General features: G+C 40.1%; 1 protein-coding gene across 2 annotated transcripts in view; it reads left to right on the top strand.

Moving 5' to 3' along the window:
* pde3a (phosphodiesterase 3A, cGMP-inhibited) overlaps positions 1-6,791 on the top strand; it is a 413,169-nt gene extending 406,378 nt beyond the window's left edge. For both annotated transcript variants that reach the window (XM_068004733.1, XM_068004735.1), the window contains one exon: positions 3,708-6,791. In XM_068004733.1, coding sequence (XP_067860834.1) covers positions 3,708-3,991 — 284 coding nt within the window. In that variant the 3' untranslated portion in view covers positions 3,992-6,791. The remainder of the gene's footprint in view (positions 1-3,707) is intronic.
* The last annotated feature ends 16,846 nt before the right edge of the window (positions 6,792-23,637 follow it).

Raw genomic sequence — 23,637 nt, 5'->3', positions numbered from 1 at the left:
AGGCCCAACAAGCCTACCTGCAGCGACCCCCCCCCCTCCCAAAATGATCACAGAACCCCCCATCCCGGATCTGCGACCGCCCCCCCCGCAATGATTGTGGACTCCTGCGATGACCCCCAATCTCCCACCCCCCAATGATCGCGGAAACCCACAATGACCCCCAACCCCGACACCCAACGATCGCGGACCCTCGCGATGACCCCGATCCCGACACCCCCCCCCCACTGTGACTGATCCCTCATCCCATGACTGACTCCTCCCCATGAACCCCATGCCCACCAGTGCCCCGGTGCCCACTCGTGCCCCCCCTCCATCCTTACAATCAAAGACTTACCTGAAAACGTCATCTCCCTGGCTGCTCTCCCGTCCGACTGAGACCAGCCTGTCAATCAGGCCGGTCAGTCAGACGGCAAACCGACAACAAAAAATAAAAGACGTCCTTACGTCAAAATCGTAAGGACGTCCGGGAAACTTCTGAGTTTCCCCTCCGCAATTTGACCCCCCCCCGCCCCCTTCCCTGCTGGGGATCAAAATCACGCCCAAGGATTCTATTTGTCTTTTGGTCGCCTTATCTAGTTCTCTTTGTCTCAGCATCCATTTTTACCTGATTACACATCTGACAAGCACCTTGGGACATTTCTCTACATTTAAAGGCACCATATATGTGCAAGTTGTTATTCTTGTTTTTGTTACCTTCAATGCCCTGTGCATCTGACCATAACGGCCCTTTACTCCATTTAAAATCTTGAGACTTAAGATGCATTTCCTTTCCTTATCAATTTTCTACACTGAACTGCTTTGATGGACAGTCTGTTAGATAAAGGTGATTCTCTGAACAATCATTACAACCTAGATACTAAGGCAAATAACCACCTGGAGGTGTTGACGAGGACTGAAAATATACATCGTGTGGGTTTGGGCAATTTTGCAGAATTTTAACCCACAGTCCACAGTGGGCATATTCCATTCTCACCTGGTTCAGAGCACCTTTACCTTAATCAATTCTTTTGATCGGAAGCAAGCAGCATCCTACCTGCACCCCTTTTTAATGTAACTACAAGAAATGTTTTTGTAGTGCATTAACTCTCATCTTTGAGATACTAATGTTTTGGTGGCAGAGATACTGTGGCACTTAACCAGAAATCTCAAGGTAGCCTTCCAACTTGTCTTCTGGGCGTAAAACTGGCATTGCAGTGCAGCCGTCCATTATTGAAACCGCTCGATTTTCATCTCCATTGAGTTCAATTTTACGCCTGGGCAGCAAGTTGAAAGTCTGCCTCCTCATCTCTGAGCAAATAGGTTGATTTTAATGATGGTGTAGCCTCCATTTTGAGCTGCTATTGAAAACAAGAAAAATAATGGACTGTAATTAAATTTTTGTTACAATGTGTGCAACATCTTCTATACACTTGCACACTGGTTTCTCTTATCACGTTTTGCTCATACCTTCCTAACGTATCATGCCTTGCACAGGGTTGTACCGAAGGCATAAACATGACATAGATTTGGATGTTGGTCGCTTACTATTGCATTGTTACATCCAAATTCCATGCTTTTTTTCATTCGTTCATGGGATATGGGCATCGCTGGCAAGGCCAGCATTTATTGCCCATCCCTGTTCTTTCCAATGTTCTCTAACAAGTCCAGTACATATTGTGGGGTTAATTACTCCCCTAAACTTAATCTCCAGAAGAAGATGATCAGACATAGATCAAACATCTTTGAAATGTCTCCCTTACCCCTAAAGGTGATCAAGTGAAAACTCCAAAATATCAATACAGCATTACAATTAATTGTATTCAGCTCTGACTGCTTCCCTCCCCAATGTTCCAACAGGACAGGGAAGATAGTACAAGAATAGGGCTTTAGAACCAACTAACCTGTTCCACCATTTTTGTTAGCCATGGTTTTCCTCTGGCTCTCAAATCCCAATTCCCTCCATGTCCTCCAAATCCAATAACAGTCCATCTTTCCAAGGAAGTAAGTAACACCCTTTTAAACATCTGGATTAAATTTGCATCTATGGCCTTTTGGACCAGCTTGTCTAAATCGTTTTTATGAATAAACTTTGTCCTGGATTCACTTTAAATGAACTTAGATGTAGTGCTGAGATTATGCCAACTTGTTCTGGATTCCTTTACTGCAGGGAAGACTTGTTGCCTTTCTACCTGATCAATTCCCTTCATTATTCTGTATCACCTCAGTCAAGTCACGGCTGAACCTTATCATCTGCAGGGGCATAATCCAAGTTTACCAAGTCACTCACCATGACTTAGTCCCTTCATCTCGGGTCTCATTTCATTGAATCGTCACTGGACTTCCTCCGATTTCAAATAGTCTACATGGTCGGGTGCTCAAAACTGAACACACTTCCAAATGAGGTCAGACCAGCACTGTATAATTGCAGATGCTTGCTTTTATATTCAAATTGAATATCCTAATATCCCGTAGTATTCCATCAGCTGTTTGACCATGTGTGTTTATTCTCTCCTTATTCTGTGACTCCTTGCATTTTTGTTTTTCAACCTACAAGAATTCTTCTTGGACTTTATGGAGAAAGTATAGTTTTCAGCTGATAGACAATCAGTCAAAGAAATAAATCTTGGGTGGGCAACCCTAGAGGTTTAACAAGGTGGGCTTACTTTATGTCACATGTAATTTTAGATGCCCTCGATACCATTAATTTTGATTGTTATTCTAAGGAGCTACTGTTCCTCTCCAGCTCAGCAGTAGAAATAATTGATCATGCACATTGTTATGGAACAAAATTATCCCATGGTCCTTCAGCATCCCAAGGATTCAGCACCATCTATAATAATAAACAGTTCTTCAAAAAAAAATCTTGAAATGAAGCCCTTGAAATCTCAAAATTGTTCTACAGTTTTGAGAAGTGTGTTGAATCCCATTACAAACGGGAGCTATTTGTAATTTTCCGATTAGATGTCACATTCGCAGCTGGTTTACAATTGTGTAGTTTTTTCTTACCTTTTTATTTCACCAGATGACTGCAGTTCATAAATAACAGATAATTACTTAATGTACATACTCATTTGAGTTACAATCCCCACTGCTTACAACGGGCATGTTGGTGTTAACGCGATTTTCCTGCTATACGCGGTAGATGGTTAAGACCAAAAAGTAAAGTAATCAACATATTTTAAAAAACAGGAAATCTCACTTAGCAACCACCTCTTCTAATTATTAACGGTTGCTTCCAGAATCTCATCACTAATGTAGTTCCACTTTAACTTGGTGTGAACAGCTGATTGAAACTGCTTGAAGCCCCAGCTTTGCCTGAAAGCGGCAGAGCTTTTTAAAAGGGTAAGTACTTATTGAACTGCCTGAAATAGTCGATGCGCTTAGTACATTATAAGCAGTGCCTTTGTAATTGAAGTCTATGGTACTGGCATGTGGTTGGCACTATTTGCCCGATATAGGTGGCTGCCCATGATAAGTGTGAACGGTGTAAGTGGTGGGGACTGTACTTGAAGAAGAGATTGTTTGTATATTGCTCTATTTTACAGACATCTCTGATAGAAAACCTATTGAAATGTCATTGAAGCATGACTAATTTACAACCAGTACAAAGTAATTGGCTCTTATATTGAGCCCTAGAATTGTTGCTCATGTAATATAATGAAATACAATTCAGTGTTGTGAGATACAAAACATTTTATTTTATGCTTCATTCCTTGCCCAACAAACAGAAAGAGAACAATGCAGGAAACAAAGGAAAGTCTTCTGTCAGATTACACAGCACCTGATGGAAAACCACGAAATGTGGAAAAAGGTCATCGAAGAGGAACTAAGGAAAGCAGAACTTGAGAAGCAAGAGCAGTCCTCCCTGCATCAAAGCTCAGAGACAATCCAGGCAATTACTGAGGAAGAGGAGGACAAGGAGGAGAAGAATAATGAAGAATCAGAAGGGAAGGCAACGCAAATCAGTTCAAACACAGCCAATGAGATATTAGAAGATGATAAAAATGACTGAATTGTGCACAGACTTTTTTTTGTTCCTAGCACAACATTTTGACACAATACTGTAGATGTATAGGACAATGTGCCTACAGCTGTGATGGTGTAATATTGCCATGAGGCAGAAGAACAGGACTAAATGAACTTTCTGATCAAGGAAGCTTCTGTAATGCACCACTGGCTTATTTAGACTTTAAACACTCAATGGTTACCAGTAGGATTACGGTGCACTTCTTCATTGACATGTCTTGTTTAATTATGCTTGATACACACGTATGTAAAAAGAAACACACTCACTTGCTGTGCGACCACAGTGGGTGTCAATGAAGGAGGACATATTTCTAAAGCATATACGTTGCAGAAAATGCTGCCGTACTAAGTGTGTAGCTTTTGCTCTACTTTTGAGTGAAAGTTGAAAGCTTTATCAGAGTTCTGATAAGGCCTGCCAATATTTTTTGTGTATATAACCTTGCGGCTCACCAGCTTTGTATAAGCAATCTCTCCAAGTGTAGCTGTAGTACTTGTACATTGCGAAAACGAACATGAACAAATGTTTTAGGAAAAGACTGGCAGACACGTGAAGGGCCATTTCACTTTATAAAACGTACATGCTACAAGCCAAACTCCTAGTCAAGGATTTCTATCCATTTTGAATATTTTTATTGTTTATTTACATTCAATGATAATTATTTGCAAAAGACAACAGTTTATTGTAGATACAAAGAACATTTTCTATTGGCTTTTGTAAATAGCAAACTCTCAAACCAATTTTTGTGATTTTGTAAAGGTGGTTATGAAAACTTCACACTTAAAAAAGAAACATTCTATTGTACTGCCATGACTTAGTACATTCTTATATTATACTGGCATGATTTAGTACATGCAGTTGAGGTACGTACTTAATTTTAAAAGGTGATCATTATTTGGATTATATTTGCAGCAAGCATTATCCCTGCAGATACTGTTTACTACTGATGGTACTGAGTTGGATTTGCAGTAGAATTTCAGAGTACATCCCCTGACTTTGAGGCCCCATTATCAGTGCATCATAGCCACTGTGTGAGTTCGTGGCTATAAGATTCACTTTATGAATTATGTCCTATTTCCTTTTACAATATGAGTCCATATGTGACTATGAGGTGTTGGACAGTCTATCAGACATCATCATTTTATATCAATATGATTTGATCTAACTCTGCACCTTGTGCCAGTTGCCTGAAGACTAGTTGGACTGACCTAAGAGCTCCCTCTTTCTATCATTTATCAATCCTTGATTATCATTTCATACCCTTCATTTTTTTCATCTTTGGGCCAAAAACAGTATAATGTGAATGAGTTTTAATGGATCTAAAAATAATCTAATTTCTGTGTATCAGTGACGGGTACAATTGTGTTTTTATTCATACATTGTACCGTCAATGGAACCCTTGGCGGGCAAATGAGATTTTGAAAAGAAAGTATCCCTTTTAATAAAATACGCAGGCTGAGATTCAAAACCAATTTTACACAATACCTTGTGGATTCATCTTAAATTTGTGAACAACACCTTTTAAAAAGGATACCATCAGTTTAATAAATTTCTGATTTCTAAAGCCACCACATAAGGACAGGGCGGCTCTTAAGGTTTGTGTTTTAAGCCACAAAGGGGAGTGGAAACCTGGAACACTCTTCCCCTAAAAACCTGTTGAGGCTGGGGGTCAATTGAAAATTTCAAAACTGAGATTGATAGATTTTGGTTAGGGTATTAAGGGATACGGAACTAAAGCGGATAGATGGAGTTAAGATACAGATCAGCCATGATCTAATTGAATGGCAGAACAGGCTCGAGGGGCTGAACGGCCTACTCCTGTTCCTATGTTCCTAAGCTACAGATGTTCTATTCTGACCCAGTGTTTGCTTGGAAGGTTAGAGGCCCAATTTTATACGTACAATTGGCATTGATTCGAAATCCATTGTTGTACGGCATCACTTTAGATTATGGCACATTTTGATTTTGCATTGTCGACTCAAGCCGCATAATTGAAACATATGAATCAGTTTACAATGCCGCTTCCAGGTGACTCGAATCCTAGCGCCATTTTGGATAACAGTGTCGGGGAGGAAAGGGCCCCACACGACATGAAGGTACAAGGCAATCACATCTATTACTTTTTATTTTTTGAGAGGAGAATGTGTTTAAAATGAAAATGACTTATGTGGTGGTTCAGCTGTTGCCCAGGATGAGGGCAGAGGGAAGGGAAGTAAATCCACACGGCTTATAAAGTTGTCGGCTCAACATTGCGCAGTGGCTGCAAGTAGCTAAGATGGCATCTGTAGTGACTCAGCTCCAGTATTCTCCCTACAGGACAGTAAAGGACAAACATAGAACCCCAGTTAAATCTCTACCCCACCCTCCCATGGAAAATGGCTCCTCACAATGTATTTTAAACCAGCTCCTTAAACTCTCTTCACTGTGAACAGTTTTAATATGGGTCTTAGGTTACGCAGTTCTGCCTACGTAACGCTCAATGAATTTTCACACTTAGTGTTTTTTAAGTGTAACTAACCTTTGCTGTGTGTGTTTTTTTTTTATTTAATATTTAGACCTACACCAAGAGCACAGGTTCAATGTTTGTTTACTATAAGTTTTGTGAGACTTCTCCCTAATCTTAGTGTGACTACAGAAAGAATGGTTAAAATTTATCATTTGAAAATTACTGTTCTGATTATTTAATCAGAAAAAGGTTACAATCCTACTGCAACAATCTGCTCTCACCTTTTGATATTTTGTTTGTCCAAACAACATTTTTAAATAAACAACATGAATTTTCCCAGAAGGCTGAATATCTTTAAATGCATCTACTAGGGCAGATTAGAGAGTGTTTGACTAATGCTTCAAATTCTGGAAACAATAAAGTTATTAAACTGTTCCTTTAAGCCATTTCAGTACTGAATTTCCTTGCAGCTTCCGAAAGCGCACTCTTTTCAAAATAATTATCTGCAGAGTTTATAGGCTTGGGAATTATATTAAGGATAAACATTCAAAAAAAGGATACTGAATGGCGAAGGGGTTTAAGTAAAAATTGTACAAATTTCAAGTTTTGTTCAGTCTCAGATGAAGATCATCAAAACCAGAACATAAATTCAACATTATTTTAAAGATAATATCTGCCATTCCCTTATCTATCCATAATCTACTGATAATAACACACCTAAAGTTGTCTAGGTTTTAGCACAGCAGGCCCATTTTAGGCTTTGGCTTCATTTTGTACCAATATGATTTATGAGGTGCAAAGGTTCACAATAAACACACTGGCTAAGTGGAATTAAGAGAAATGGTGAAACCACAGATCAACTCTTAATTTTCAGTATTCCAACTTTGTGTTTGTTGGGGAACAAACGTACTTTTGTGATCCTCAGTTGGTAATGATCACAAGTTAGTGATATTACACAGCTGCATTTTGGGCCGAAAGGCTTTTTCCTGTGTTGTAATGTCCATGATTGTCATGGTAATATTACTCAAGTTTAATCACAGCCTGGGCAATCACAAAAAAATAATGGATACTGTCTCTTTAAATGGGCTGATGTGCTAGAGTTGAAAGAGTGAAACAAAAATCGTCAGATGTGTACTTACTCACGATGCTCCGCATTAAATTTAAAAAAAATACAGAGTATCCACTTTACTCAGGGTGTAGCAAGGAAGAGATTCTTTAGAAATCAGTGTGTTATATATACCTACAAAATATCGATACCTTTATTTTTCAGAGATGAGAACAGATGTGATGACCTATTTTCATAATACAAATTAATACTGCCAATTTTAGTTCATTGAGCTTATCCACTGGTGCAGCTTCTAGGCTTGTTCTGTTTAAAAGGCTTCATGGTATTGACCTTTCCTCTGGTAGATTTAACTCGGGCTTATTTTTGATGAGGGATAACTGCTGGCCAAATAGAGACTGCCTGCGTAAAAAAGTCAGTGAGTTTATTCCAAACCTTAACAAGCAAATAAATCAGGACTAAAGAAGAATGAATTAAAATGGCGTTCAATAGGATATTACAGCAAGTAGATGAATCAGGCTACTGCTGAGTCAGTTCCAGTACAGCATTGGGTTTCATTATAGACAGCATTTCTTACAATGAGCTCACAAGTAGTGATTTGGATGTGAAATCCTTTCCAGGTTTCCATAAAAGACATCAGCAAATTGGGATTTTTACGAATAGTCGACTAACTGAGTGGCATCGCAATTTATTAAGCCAATAAACCAGCGCAAGACAAGTTAATTGAAGTGCACCTAACTTTTAACTGAAGGTCAAAGTATTTGTAAGCGTGAGTCTAAAGATTTACTGGCATGGTTTAATACTATAATACTACACGAGGAGCTCCATGTAGTCAGTTGACAACAGATACTGTGACCAGCACTTTAAGGGTTATAATGTTCACCTTATATGGGTATCTGACTACCTACCAGGATGTGAAAAGACACTGGAAAGAACAGAAGAGAGTATTTTAACTATAGAATCTGATGTAGTTTCAAGGACAATAGTGTTCCATACATTCCAGTTTTTTTTTTAATAATTGAACAAGCTAAATGTAAAAATTCACTCCACAGTATAATGCACAGTATTTATATTCACTAAGGCTTTCTACATTTATATAAACTGTACGTAAGAGGATTCAAGTAGGACAAAGATAGGTGCAGACATAATTAGCTGTAGATATACATTTATTATAAGCATTAAAAAATTTAGCAGCGCAGTCCAGCCTTCACTTGCTAATTATGTTTTTCACATGTGTCTGTGATATTGTGATTTTTAAAAAACAAAATTATTTTACAGCATGCCATAAATGTAAATTCTATTTTGTTCTTGTGTATAATATAGTTTTCATGATGGTAAAATCATTAAGATTGAACAGTCCATCGTGTTTAAACATTGGTTTTGTCAATTATGAAGAGCATGAGAATGGTGTGTCATTATTCCAAGTATAAATTAAATCGCACATCAAACACTGACAAATGAAGCAATTTTTATACATGTAAGGTTTTGTTCCTTGGCGACCTCTGGTATGTTCATTGTTAGAATTTGATCAGAAAATTCATCAACATGTATTTGCCCTGTTAATTAGTTGAGTGCTATAATTTTTTTTACAAATGGAACCCTTCTGAGAATTGCAGAATGTTCCAGCACGAGAGACTATATTGTGTCAAATTTCCTTGCCCATTGTGTAAATTCAGTAAAAGATTTGTATAAGGGTGACGCTACTGACAGGTGACTTCAAACAGACTTAAGTTTTATTTCATTGAAAATAATGCATTGACAAAAGTTTGATAGCAACATGCAATTGGCAGTGTTTTAAGTGCCTCCACGGTATTGATCCTTTCACAGCAAGCTGATGCAGTGACTGAGAGGTCTTGCTCGGCAGTGTTTGATTGTACATGGTGGGTGCAACGTACGCAGAGAGCGAGTGTTGGATTCATCTGTTGCTAGACTTTGTTGGTGCTTGGAATAAAATGTCACCTCAGCGTAACACCAACAGATAATGTTATTTGTCCTGACAGGGTCCACATAAATGTTTCATTTCTTTACGTTCACTATGTCATCTTGCATTTACCACCAGTGATTATGTTCTTTCGTTGACCCATTAATACAGCAATCAACCATTTCCAAGTTATCACCCATTTTACCCACATTACAGCTCAAGAACAAGGCCTTGCATTTTTTATGGATGTCAGAATTCACTGACTCAACGTATCTTTTCACCAGTATTTTGCACTTAACACATGTAGCAATACCTAATGTTTCATTCACCAGTGTTTAAGTGAAGGATTCCATTTACGCTATTAAATGTCCTGATTTGTACAATAGATTATGTACAGAATAATTCTTTCAGATAGATGTTATTTATTTTTACTGTTTTGTAAGTTAGACACTATACTGTAGCTCTTATGGCCAGAATTACTGGAAAGTGCCTCTTGGTAAAATGTATAATACAATATATATATATATATATATATATATTCAATATATTAGAAACATCTGTCACCAACTGAAAAAATGTGGATGTTGTAATGTGAAGACAGTTGTACAACATGAATTTAATTCTGTGGTATCGTGAGTCACTTATTTGTTTACACATGTATCCATTTGCTTTAGAAGTTGCTTTTCAGTATTTTCAAGTTCATCTTCACTTGGTGTCGTCCATTTGTGCCAATTAAGCACCTTGTTTTGGTGATTCGCACAGCAAAATCCCCATAGGACTGCCCCTTTAAGGGCACTTCAGATCATATACACGAATAAAGAAAATAGATTTGCATTTATATAGTGTCCCCCAGGACATCTCAAAGTGCTTGATAGCCAATGGATTACTATCGAGGTGCAGTCTCTGTTATATAAATAAATGGACAGCAAGGTCCCAGAAACAATAAATGAATCAATGAATCTGTTTTTGTTGATGCTGGTTGAGGGAGGATATTGGCCAGTACACTAGGAAAGCTCCCTGCTGCTCTTTGAATAGTGCCATGGGATCTTGCATGCGCAAATGAACAAGTGGGCAAAGTCTCGTTTGAAAGATGGCATCTCCAATAATAGAGCACTGCCTCAGTACTGCACTGAAGGGCAGCCTAGATTATGGGCTCAAGTTCACTGTGGGTTCAAGCCCCATTACCATCCGACTCAGGTCAGAATGGCACCAACTGAACCAAGCTGACACTTCAAGACTAATGTAATTTTATCGGTTATGGTTCTGCTCCTCTACTGTTGAAAATGGCGCCCCCTAATGGGCTTTCACAGTGAGTAGCTGTGCCATACACACCAGGAAGGTCCCAGATTTGATCCCTGCTGTGTGGTGAGTTAGCTGATCTGAGCCGGAACAAGGAGGACAGTACATTCAGCCTTGGCACCTATGGATTAGAGGAAATTGACCAGGATTCTTGTTCCTGGTTGCTCTCCACCGACAAGGCTATAATTCATGTCCGAGTGGACATTGATTAAGGGGAGGAACGGGTCTGCTGTGATGCCCCTGAGGTGAATATTCTGCCACACTCAGTGTCAAACCATCTCTGTGAATAATGCTGACTTGGGCAAGGTGACACAGAGCTACCAAGTCTTGTAGAACCTTATCCCAGCAAGGAGTCAATCCCTTCAGGAGAGGAAGAAAACTGGTGAGGAAAAATAAACTTTCTACATTATTTTACGAAGTCCCTAAGTTTGTGAAACAATTGTATAATTTTCTTGGCTGTATTTAGTGAATATTTTCATATCCTGAATTTAAGATCTACATTCAGTACAGCCAGGTAGTCCCTAATGACTAGGATGACCTGTGCTTCTCAGTGAACTATGAGGCAAGTTGCAAACACTGTTGCAAAAACAAAGATTCAGAAAGGAACCTCTAGGGTAATGTTAGTATTGTTACCACCCAATTATAGGTGCAAATGGGGCAGTAGCAACTGGGAGATCGGCCAGAGATTGGTCCTGCCAGATTGACGCTGAATCGTGACCCCGCTCCACTTGCCTGGTGGGCCGAGGGTGGGTGTTTGAAGCGCCTGTCTGAAGAAGGTTGGAACTTCATTTAATACATGCAGAAGGCTGCTCTATTTCCCATCCCAGGGGCGACAGGAAGGCAAGTCCCCAGTATGCCCAAGAAATGTGGTGTGAACGGGAGACTTTGAATTGGATCTCCAGGCAAGAGGACCTTTAGAAAGCCCATAGATATTGAAGGTATAGTTTTATTGGCCTTTTCTGGAGTCTTGTAAAAATGTTTTGGTATATTTGTTTTCAGATGGCCTTTAGGTTTTTGATGAATTTCTGTGCCAGTTGTCATTAATGATTTATTTTTTTGCCCCAGCTTCTTTTACTGGCACCAGTGGATTTGCCAATAGGTATCTTGTGAACTGATGTGTTCTGAGGAAGGGGTGGAGCTGCAGACGAATGCCAAGCTGGTCAAGTTGCCCAAGAAGCGATCCGTGCCTTAACGGTATAGTGTTGCCTGCTGGTCCACACCAACCAAGATACCACCATCTTTGTGCAAGCCCCGGCCACCAACTTCAGAGTGACATGGGGATTTGCCTGTGGCACTAGAGGGCGAGCATTTGGTCAGCTGTGGCCTGAAACTTGACTGCACCTCTTTGCAGGTGGGCTGCACTGCTGGCCAAGGGCGATAGTGCTTTGGAGTGGCACGGAGGGCAAGACTTTGCAAGAAGGTCATGCAGCACCACCTCAAGTTCAGCAGTCATCAAACAGGGTGTTGGGTTGATCTGTCACCTGCCTGCAGGCATATTGCTGCTCCTAGACTTCGCCTACCCTTGTTTTACTACATGTTTCTTAATCTCCAGCAGGGCCTCATTGATGGAACCAACGTGTTCAATTGAAGAAATTTCTTCAAGTTGCTATTTTTGACCATTTTCAGTGGTCACCGCAGAAACTGCATTGACCTACTCCTCCATCTCTTCCCATGAAGCCTGCCTTCTGAGGAGGGTACCTTCCAGAGTGTGTAGATAAAGGGGATGCAGTGGATGAGGTACTTGTGGATTTTCAGAAGGTATTTGGTGGGGTGTGACATAAGAGACCTCTTGGGAAAATTAAGGCACATGGTATTAAAGGGAATGCAGTGCATGGATAGAGAGATGGCTAGGGACAGAAGCAATTAGGTGCAAATGGATGTTTCTTGGAATGATAGCAGATGGTTAGTAGTGTGTCCAAGGGATTTTCACTAGAACCTCTTTTCCCCCATTTATATAGATTATTTGGACATAGGCGCAACAGGAATGGGCTGTGGTACAGCCAATGTTACTTTTCATTTCTAAACTTACCCTTTTGGTGGGCTTTGAACCAGCTGTGTTTATTCTGCACATGACTTGCATTATTACCCATGTAAGAACCTGTTATTCAGATGGTCTTTGCTACAGACACGATTTCAGCAGTGTCGATTCATTGATTTGATACTACATTCAGGTAAGTGGCAAAAAGTGATGTAAGGTGATTGGCAAAAGAACCAAAGGCAACGTGAGGAAAAACCTTTTTACGCAGCGAGTATTTATGATCTGGAATGCGCTGCCTGAAAGGGTGGAGGAAGCAGATTCAATCATGGCTTTCAAAAAAGGAATTGGATAAATATTTGAAGGGAAAAAATTTGCAGGGCCACGGGGAAAGAGCAGGGGAATGGGTCTAACTAGATTGCTCTTACAAAGAGCCGGTACAGGCTCGATGGGCCAAATGGCCGCCTTCTTTGCTGTAATGATTCTATGATTCTAAGTATTCAAGAGCACGTCAAAAGCATCAAACTTGTGTAATATCAGGGCCACCTTTACCTGTTTCTAGCTAAAGAACTTGTTGATATGCTGAATCCATTTGAGTAAAAATAATCTGCAATTCAGCTTTCCATAGTCAAGTCATTCCAGGTACATATCTCCATCCATCCTCTTCCCACCCATTTCTTGACCACTCAACTATCTCTTCTTGACCTCACAATCGCCAACATTGTAAATGACAAACTTGGCACAGGCACCAAACCCCTTCCTTCAAAAATGCTATCATCACCCTCCTCAAAAAAAACCTACCCTTGATCCCTCCCTCTGCTCCAATTGTTGTCCGACCCCGAAAATCCCTAACCTCTCCAAGGGTCCTTGAACGCACGGTCACCACTCAGCTCTGTGCTCACCTCTCCCAGAACTCCCTTTTCAAATCCCTTCAATCCAGCTTCTGATCTGCCCAAAGCACCAAGACCACCTTAGTCAAATTTGTCAATGCTATCCTCTCCTTGATCTTTTCATGGGCACTTGATGGATGCCTTTGGGACATTCCACTGCCTTGCATCCATGGCTCACCTCCAGGGCATTTCCCAAAGAATAGTCTGCACAACTCCAGTAAAGGCTTATCTTTCTGCCCCCATGGTGACTACTGGAGTGTCCTAAGGCTCCATACTTGGTCCTTTCCTTCATTTACATGCTGCTCCTCTGAGAGACTCGTGCTGAAATTCCACCGGAATTGTACCAATCTTCCACCATAACTCTGGTGACGATACCCAGCTTTACCTCTCCTGCACCACCATTGATTCCATGACCCTCTCTGTTATGTCAGACTGCCTATCTAATATCTAGTTGTGGATGAGTCACAACTTTTCCCAGTCAAACACTAGGAAAACAGAATCAATGCTGTCTCGCTCCCAGCTTAAACTGCATATCATTGCTCCTGACTCCATTGCCCTCCATGGCTACACACTCAGGTTGATCCAAATGGATGTACGACCTCAGTGTCCCACTGAATCCTAAGCTGAGCTTTAAATCCCATTTCTCATGCATCACCACGACAGCTTATTTCCACCTCCGCGACATTGCTCACCTCCTCCTCTCCCTTACCTCCATTGCCACCAAAATCCTTATCCATAATTTTCTCACCTCAAGACTTGATTTGTCCAGTCTTCTTGCTGACCTCCTGAGCACCTCCCTACAAAAACTCCAACTCGTTCAAAATTCTGCTTCCCATTTCCATCACCTTGTTCTCACCAACCTCAACTGGCCCCACCAACCTGAATTCAAAATTCTTGCTCTTGTTTGCAAATCCCTTCATGGCCTCCCCCCGCCCTACCCATCCAATCCCTTCTCCCCTATTTCCTAGCCAGTGCCTTTTGGGTCCTCTGACTCTAGCCTCATGTAAAACTCCATCCTCCAGTCACACCTCCATGGTTGCTATAGTCTTCAGCCACCTTGGCCCTATTCTCAGGGTGCTCGTCCCCTAATCCTCTTCCACCTTGGTACTTCTCGTATTTAAAAGCTTCCTCAAAACCTTTTTGTCCTTGCCTTTGATCATTTAACTTTTCTGTTGCTGCTCAGTGTCGGCATTCTCCTATGTGAAGTGCTTTGGGATGTTTTATCATGTTAAAGGTGCTATCAAAATACAAGCTGTTGTATAAATGAAATGAAAATTTTCCATGTAAAGAAAAAAAAAGACTTGCATTTATATAGCGCCTTTCACGACCTCAGGACATCCCAAAGCACTTTGCAGCCATTTAAGTATTTTTGAAGTGTAGTCGCTGTTGAAATGTAGGAAACGGAACAGTCAAATTGTGCACAGCAAGATCCCACAAACAGCACCCCCACACAGTAAGAAAGGAAGAACTTGCAGTTATATATCACCTTGCACATTCACAGGATGCCCCTAAGCCCTTCACTTTTGAAACATGGCAGCCAATTAACACACAGCAAATCCTACAATCACCAATAAGATAAATAACCAATTAACCTGTTTTTTTTTTAATGATGTTGGTTGGAGGATAATTATTGGCCAGGACACCAGAAGAACTTCACTGCTCTCCTAAGAATAGTGCCATGGGTCTTTTACGTCCACCTCAACAAGCAGATGGGACATTGGTTTCTTGTCTCATCTGAAAGACAGCATCTCTGACAATGTCGCATTTCCTCAGTGCTGCACTGAAGTGCCAGCCTAGATTATGTTTTCAAGTCTTTCGAGTGGAGCTTGAATCCATGACCTTCTGACTTGGAGGCAACTACTGAGCCAAGGCTGATGTTTGTTTCTGAGACACTTAATAGGGAGTTTCACTCCTTTACTTGAGGCTTCTGTGACATGGCTGCAAATAGTTGAGTATGAAGTGATGGCTTACCAGGAGTTTATATTCTGGTTAGCAAGTTACATAACCATCAAGGCCCACTGACTGCAAATGTGGCAGGAGATGACACATACAGAAATGCTACAAACTAGGAGCACAATTCTGCAGGTCCAGAAGAAATTTACTGTCTCGAGAAGGTCAGCTAAGTAAGTCCATTTAGTTTAAACCTGTGATCTGCACAATCTGCACAAGCATTCACTTTATGCGCACGCAATAAGCTTAGAAAAATCATGTTGATATAGCCATAGCTGACAAATAAGCCATTCAAGAGAAAATAATTAATGTAATGGTAAAAGTCATGATAAAATTGGGTAAGGCCAGTTAAAACTATGAACTCCATTGTGGGAGCACCGTCACCACAAGGACTGCGGGTCAAGGAGACCATCCTCCACCACCTTCTCAGAACTGAGCAACAAATGCAGCCTTACCAGCATTGCCCACATCACAACAACAAATAAAAATGTTTTTAAATGCCAGTATGACTGTGGCAGAATTATAAGTTGGAAAATTGAACCATGAAGTTGAAGGTCACTTAATCTGATTCTTTAAAAAAATTGTTCTCAAGATGTGGGTTATGCTGGCAAGGCCATATTTCTTCTAAGCAATTGTTGTTACAACTGACTAACTAGCTTGCTAGGCCACTTCAGAGGGCTTTAGGAGTCCATCAAATAGAGTGGGCTGGAGTCATGAGTAGGCAGCACCAGATAGTGACGGCAGGTTCCACTCCCTGAAGAACATTAGCAAACCAGTTGGGTTTTTACAACAATCCAGCAGCTTTTGTGGCTAGTTTTGCTGGTGCCAGCCGGCAAATGACCATATTTATTGAATTCAATATTGGATTTGAACTCACAACCTCTGGTACCATAACCATTACAATACCGCACCCAGCAACCTTCCTGTTTGAGGCAAACAGCAGAGTTTGGTTAATACCTTTTTATGAATATGATATTTGAGCCCATCAAGCTGTTGTGATGGATACTTTATATATGGGACACTTTGAAGTGCGACAGACAATTTTCTCACACACTATGGAAGTGAAGGTAAATGTAAGATTTTTAATTATGTCGATGTAATTATATCAATAAGTGCAACTTCAGTGTTAAGTTCCTGTTAGATCTTTGTCTGTATTACTTTATCTAAACCAGCATTCAGATTTTCTTTTTTTTTTGGTCATCTTGTATTCTTTAGGTTATAAACATCTCTCGAAGCATTACAGCAACATTATTGTGACATGAAGCTCCATCAATGAAGGTTCATATTCTGCTCCCCTTCAGTGTAATCATCATCTCATGATGCAGGCACTCCATCTAGTGATGTATGTGAGAACTGAGGAAAGCCATCTCATCATTGGAAGGTAGCCCCATGATTCAAACCAGTGACCTTCCAGATAGGAAATGAGTGAACATTAGCTCCTAGTTTACCCGATGAACAAGATAAGCAGCATAGGGAGAGCGTAGGGGAAAAGGACCAAACCGAAAAACAAAGCGTAAAGTGATGTTATGATAAGGTATCCTCCCTTGTCTGCAGGGCAAAGGTATTTACGAGAAAAAAAGAACTATTCATCACATTGATAACCAGGGATGGCACACAGTCATGTGACATCACCTTAAAGATTTATTGGTGTATTCACCCCAAATAATTTGCAGGGGGAAAGTGTTGACTGTGGCACAAACCACCAGTCTACATGTATCTTCAATTAAACAGTGATGTGAAGTCAAAAAGAGAGTGACTGAATAATATCTAGATATTAGCTTATGATGGAAATAATCCTGTCTAAGGATATATATTGTGTTCCATAGTCAGCCTTAAGCAGAACTTGCTAGGTAGGCCCCCCAGTAATTATTCTGCGTTGTTCAAATATTTGAAGAGAGGTACTGACAAGGCTATCAGTGCAATCATTTTGCCTTGCAATTTAATTTTCAAGATGCATTCATCTGTGAATATTAAAACTTCTCAAGTCAATTATTATCTTGTCACCATCTGGTGACTGTGCAAATGAGGAAATTTAAGGTTGATAAAGGACGTGAATTTTCCACCCGAGATTTTTCTTTATGAAACATGTTAGTGTTAATTGTAAAAATTAGTAGTGTTACTATTTCAGATATTTCATGGAACCATTTCTAAGTACTTCCAGAACAGCTCCCAAAGGCAGACTTTGTCCCCTACAATTTGGAGGCTCTATCCTCTCTGCAGATTTCCATGACCCACAGGGTTAACAATCACCCTATTTGAAGTAAACTGGATTAATGGTAGTCCCATACAATCATCCCATTCTCTTCAGAAATATTAAATGCAGGTCAGAGCATTCAAAGCACCTAAAATGTTAACTAGTAAACAAATGGAAACATGAATTGCAAAAGCATTAGGCAATTAGCATCGATGAAAAAGAACAGGACAATATCACAAGCAAAGTTTAGAATGGGTTAATTACGCTCTTCAGAAAAAAACAGTGAAAATACAGTCTTTGACTTAGCAAATTCTACCCGTGTCCGTCCCTTTTGGTCTCGGTGTTGATTGGATTTGAATCGTGCAATATGTAACACAAGTCTCATATTCTCTCCGTCTGATCAAATCTCAATTCGAAAATGAACTGAACTGAAAAAAAAATTGAGGTTTTTAATTTGTTCATCTTGGGAAACCCCATTGTTTTCTGTGTTGGCACAGCAAATAATGACTCATTAACATGTGAGATTACTTCAGTAAGTTTGTCAACAGGTTTCCAGACAAAGCTTGATGATATTATGTTTCAAAAATAAAAGACGACCATTTTAACGATTCAAATCTATTTGATTGGTGGCACAAAGGCAGTTCACATGATCCAACCAGCACATTATAGAGAATCATCTGTAAAGATCTTTAGGAGTTGCCCACTAATCACTCAGTCATAGAAATCAATCATTTTAAACTTTGAACCCTTTTGATCTCTTGATTGGAAACTACCATCTGAACCTTAATTGGAAATGGTTTCAAGCAAATCCTTGCATTTGATACAAATGGATCTTGTTTTCTGACTTTATCATTCTAATCGCATTTCTTTGGTTAAAAGGGGGATAAGCTATTAAAAACCAATCCTACATAGTTGTTTTTCTCTTTTTATTTCAGATTTCTAGCATCCGCAGTATTTTGCTTTTGTGTCTATGTAGTTGCAGTGTATGTGATGAGATTCAGAAATTAATACTACACGAGTGTACTGGAGAATTCAGTGCAATCTACAGTCCAGTCCAATTAGAATCACTGGTGTTTTTTCCTCCTGGTCAATTATAATCTGACTGCAGTAACCCAAAATGCCATGCCTGATTACCCTAGCTAGTGTTTAGTCCTAATTAAAGTACGCAGTGCCACAGGTCAACAACATCCCACTGGCATTTATTAACAAATTCCTTAAATGCAATGGGAGGCACAGTCTAGAAATGGAAGTGCATTTTTAGAGAAGAATCTGGACAGTTCTAAGTGTGTAAGGTACTGAACATTAAAGTCTGTTAATTCACTGTATGCAAAGTACATTGGGACATTTCTGAAGATATGACATGGTGTTACACAAAGACAGTTCTTTTATTAAATGGAAAGTTCGATGTTCAGTATCTGAAAACATTTTATGTAGCAGATCCTATTGAAACCTTCACAGGTCCAAAAAAGAATGCACGGCTTATTTATATGCCCCTGGCCTGCAGTAAGTACACTGTTGTCCACCATTCACCATGAGGGTCTTTGCCCATGAAGAGGCCACAAGATACCATTATAGAAGAAATCTGGAATTCTCTTCCTCAAAAGGCTGTGGATGGTAGGAGACAATTGGAGTTTTCAAGACTGAAATCGATAGATTTTTGTTGGGTAAGGATATCAAGGAATATGGAGCTATGGTGGGTAAATGGAGTTGAGGTACAGAGCAGCCACGATCTAACGGAATGGCGGAGCAGGCTCGAGGGGCTGAATGGCCTACTCCTGTTCCTGACTGGAACATAGGAAGTCAGATGGATGTTCCTGCTCATCAGAAGAGGAAACAATGCAAATGGTGGAAGGAGATCGTCAGTGCAGTGGTAAATCATTCTGCCACTAACCTGGAATTTCTTGTCTTTCAGATCTGCCACATCTCACATCAAGATTGTGCTTGAACAATTAAAAAATGCCAAAGCTCCTGGTCCAACTCTTTTGCACCTAAAATGTTGGAATATGCTATTAGTCCAGCTCAATAAATTCTGTATTCATTCTTTTTGCAAGTGTGCCAGTCTGGAACTGTCCCCAATGAACAGAAGAAATGCATCATTCTGTCCATCTACAAAGGAAAGGGCTCACTGAGCAGTTGTGAAAATCATTGCTCAGGCTCTCTTCTATCAGTCCCCAGAAAGTTTATCACCAATGTCCTCCTGCATTGGCTACTGGCTCTACTCATGAGACCACAGCAACTTGGCATTATTGACAGACATTCAACCAGAGATGCCATTTTGTCTCTCTGTTTTCTAGCAGAGCTCTACCATGAGTTCTCTCAGCTGTTGTACAGTGCCTACAAGGACTTGAGGTCAGTATTTGGCATAGTGGACTGTGAGGCCATGTGGAAAATCTTGGAAAGCATTAGAATGCCTCAGCCTCTCCTCATCCTTTCCAAGGAGCTGTACATGGATACAATCAATAGAGTTGGGGTCAGTGGTCATAGTTTGACCCCCATCAACTGTACTTCCAGGGTTAGAGAAGGATGCATCCTTGCACCATTTCTCTTCAGTTTCCTGATAGATTGGCCTCTGCATAAAGTCATGCACATTATCTTTCATTTATGTAGTACCTTATCACATCCTCAGGATGTCCCACAGTGCTTTAAACCCAATCAGTTACCTTTGTAGTGCAGTTACTGTTATTATGTAGGCAAACATAACAGGCAATTTGTACACATCAATGTCCCACAAAGCAAATAAATGATTAACCATTTAATCTGTTTTTCATAGAATCATAGAATGATTACAGCACAGAAGGTCATTCAGCCCATCAAACCTGTGCCAGAATGGTTTTTGATAGTGTTGGGTGAGGGAAGAAGGTTGACTAGGGTGTAAATGATACTATGGGATCTTTAATATCCACCTGAACAGGCATTCAAGACCTTGGTTTAACATCACATCTGAAAAACAGCACCTCAGACAATGCTGCACTCTCTCAGTACTGCACTGAAGTAAGATCTTTAGATTATACTGCTTAAGTTTGTAATGGGGCTTGAACCCATGACCTTCTGTCAAAGAGGTGAGGATGCTACCAACTGAGCAAGAAGTGAAAACAAGTGAAACTTTCTCACCAAAAAAGTAATAGGCTTTTGGAAAGTACTGTGAAGGGAAACAAAAAAAATGTTCAAGGTGTGTTTGTAGAGAGAAAGGATTGAGGGATATGATGAAAAAGTAGGTAGGCGAAGTTTATCTGTGAAAAAGCGAAAGGTTTGTTGAGCTTAATGGCCACTTCCTGTTCCTACAAATTCTTATGTTCACATGATGGTCAGTTATTTAGAAATACACTGTCCCTGACCCTGGCCAAGGATTTGCAGAAATCCAAGTCAATGGTAAATGATTCATCAAAGTGCTCAGGAGCAAATAACAACTTGCATTTGTGAAGCACCTTTAAATGTCCCAAGGCACCTCCTGGGGAGTGGACAGCAAAGAAAATTCCAGAATGCAGGGCTTAAAATGAAAGCTCTTTGACAACACAAAGAATAAGGGCCTATTTGAAATGAGTGTGAGCAGCCTCACTCCAGTTCCTACTTGGCATGGGCCCACAGCACTAAACTTCCTCTAATTCAACATTAATTGGCAAGATCAGTCAGAGATGCTGCTGGATTGCTAGCGAGGGAAATGGAAAAATGTCACGTCACACAGGTGCTTCAGAAGTGAACTTCTGAGGCTGGGCTGAGACACATTATTGCAGATGGAGCTTTACTTTGTACCTAGCTGTTCTATACTGATCAAGAACTGCTTGACACAGACACAGGCTGCCCAAAATAAAAGCGAGAACTTGCATTTACATAGCGCTTTTCACATCCTCGTGATGTCCCAAAGCAACCCACAGCCAATAAAATACTTTTTGAAGTGTAGTCACTGTTGTAATGTAGGAAATGCAGCAGCCAATTTGCGCACAGCAAGGTCCCACAATCAGCAATGTGATAATGAGCAGTGTCGCCCATCCCAAAAACAAATAAGAAAGAATAAACTTCTGTTCTCCGATATGGCGAGTTCAGTTGGTTTCATCTTCTCATAAGACTTTCTGTATCGCTATGCTAAATATTGTTTCACTCAACAATGAGAGAAGGAGATCCCTTCATTTGATCAAGGATCAAAATTCAGAAGATCTGTTGATCTGTTTCAGCCTCCAACATTTAGCTTTTTTGCTGTCAAACCCAACACTTAGGGGGTGATTTAAACCCCAAGAACGGGTGGGTGGGGGCGGGCGGGAGTTGAAAATAGTTGTTTTTTTGGGTCACGACCGCAAAATTTTCGGACTTTGCATTCCCAGAGGGAAGCCTGTACTTTTACGCATCAACGTTAAACCCAGAAATAAAGCCAGGTTGCAGTCGCGACCCAAAAAAAAAACTATTTTGAACTCCCACCCGCCCCCAGTCCACCCGTTCTTGGGGTTTAAAATCACCCCCTTAGTTTTTTTGAAGTATAGTTTTCTAGATGCACTCTACTGAACATTATATACATTTAACACTGGAAAAAAAGAAGTCCACAAGTACAAAGTCCAATAATCCTGGAAGATTTGAGCACATCCCATGACAGTGCAACACACATCTATACAATAGAACAAAACATTTGTTTTCTAGTCCAAGAGCATTGCTACTAATTCAATCAAGGGTCAAACTGTTTTGATCTTTTAAGTAATGAAACCAACAGTTCATTAACGCAATAGCAACAACATGTTTGGTCGAGTAACACAAACTTTCCCGGTGGTGCATGGTTTAACTTTCTAGAACTATCTGTTATTTTTGGCACCCATTATATTTGTGAATATAACATGCCATCTTCTACTCACTTTCCGAGTTGCTTTGTGTCTGTATAATTTACAACAAGGCAACCAGGAACTGCCATAATCAGAAACTATTGGTTGCCTGAAATAAAGTCAAGCACCTTAGTGGGTATGTTGAACACCTCTAGTATTGGAGGCTTTTCAACAGTCATTAAACTATGGGCAGAAAGCCCAAGAATGCAGTTCTGCCTCCTCACAGATTTCTAGACCTTACATTCTACTCTGGCTTTAACTGCAGGGGAGTTCCAACTCCTTCAAAATTATAATATAACCACTACTCCTAGGCATGTCGTCTGAGTTTTTAAGTTTATTGCGAGATCACCATTTCTCATGTTGCATACTATATGCTTTTTCTTGGAAAAGCAAGTTACTGGGAAAAATTACCTTACAAAAATATGAACGTTTTGATTTGTAATTATTGGAAATCAATATATGACAGGGTTAAGCAGAGCACAGCTGGACTTGTCTATGAATTTAGCACAGCACTAGGCCTTTTGTATTTATTGCCTCCATTATCAAACTTGTGAAAGAAAATTCCCAAATTATGCAATGTTATCTCAGCTTCTGCCTTGTGCCTTTCACAAGCTCTGGTTGTTGGGTCATTGGAAAGCATTATGTGAAGTGATTTTGAAAGCTTGTGTGCACTTTTGCCAAATCATTACTGAGGGATTATCTGCCAGTTTCATTATGGCCTCTATAGAACTTGCAAGCAATGCAAACATTATTCCACTCACACTTATGCAGTTACCAGACGATTGGATTATTCTTTGACTTCACGGTCACAGGGACATTAGTTACTGATCTTTGCCAAACATTGCCTTTCTAAATGCACCAAATTAAAAACAGGGAAAACAAGAAATTAAAATTAAGCTTCATGTGATTCAGAAAGTTGTTCAGAATGCTTATAAATTAGCATGTTAATGCACTTCACATATTATGTAATATATTCACTGTGTTGTACATTTACAACTAGAATGTTCACTCATGTAGAAACCTCTCTTGATACTGCTTTCTACATTATGTAATTCTAAAGCTGAAATCCCCTCTCCTCCCCACTTCTCCTTCCA

The sequence above is a fragment of the Heptranchias perlo genome, chromosome 24, assembly GCF_035084215.1.
Source record: "Heptranchias perlo isolate sHepPer1 chromosome 24, sHepPer1.hap1, whole genome shotgun sequence".
Lineage (NCBI taxonomy): Eukaryota > Metazoa > Chordata > Chondrichthyes > Hexanchiformes > Hexanchidae > Heptranchias > Heptranchias perlo.
This window is presented reverse-complemented; position numbering and strand designations above follow the sequence as displayed.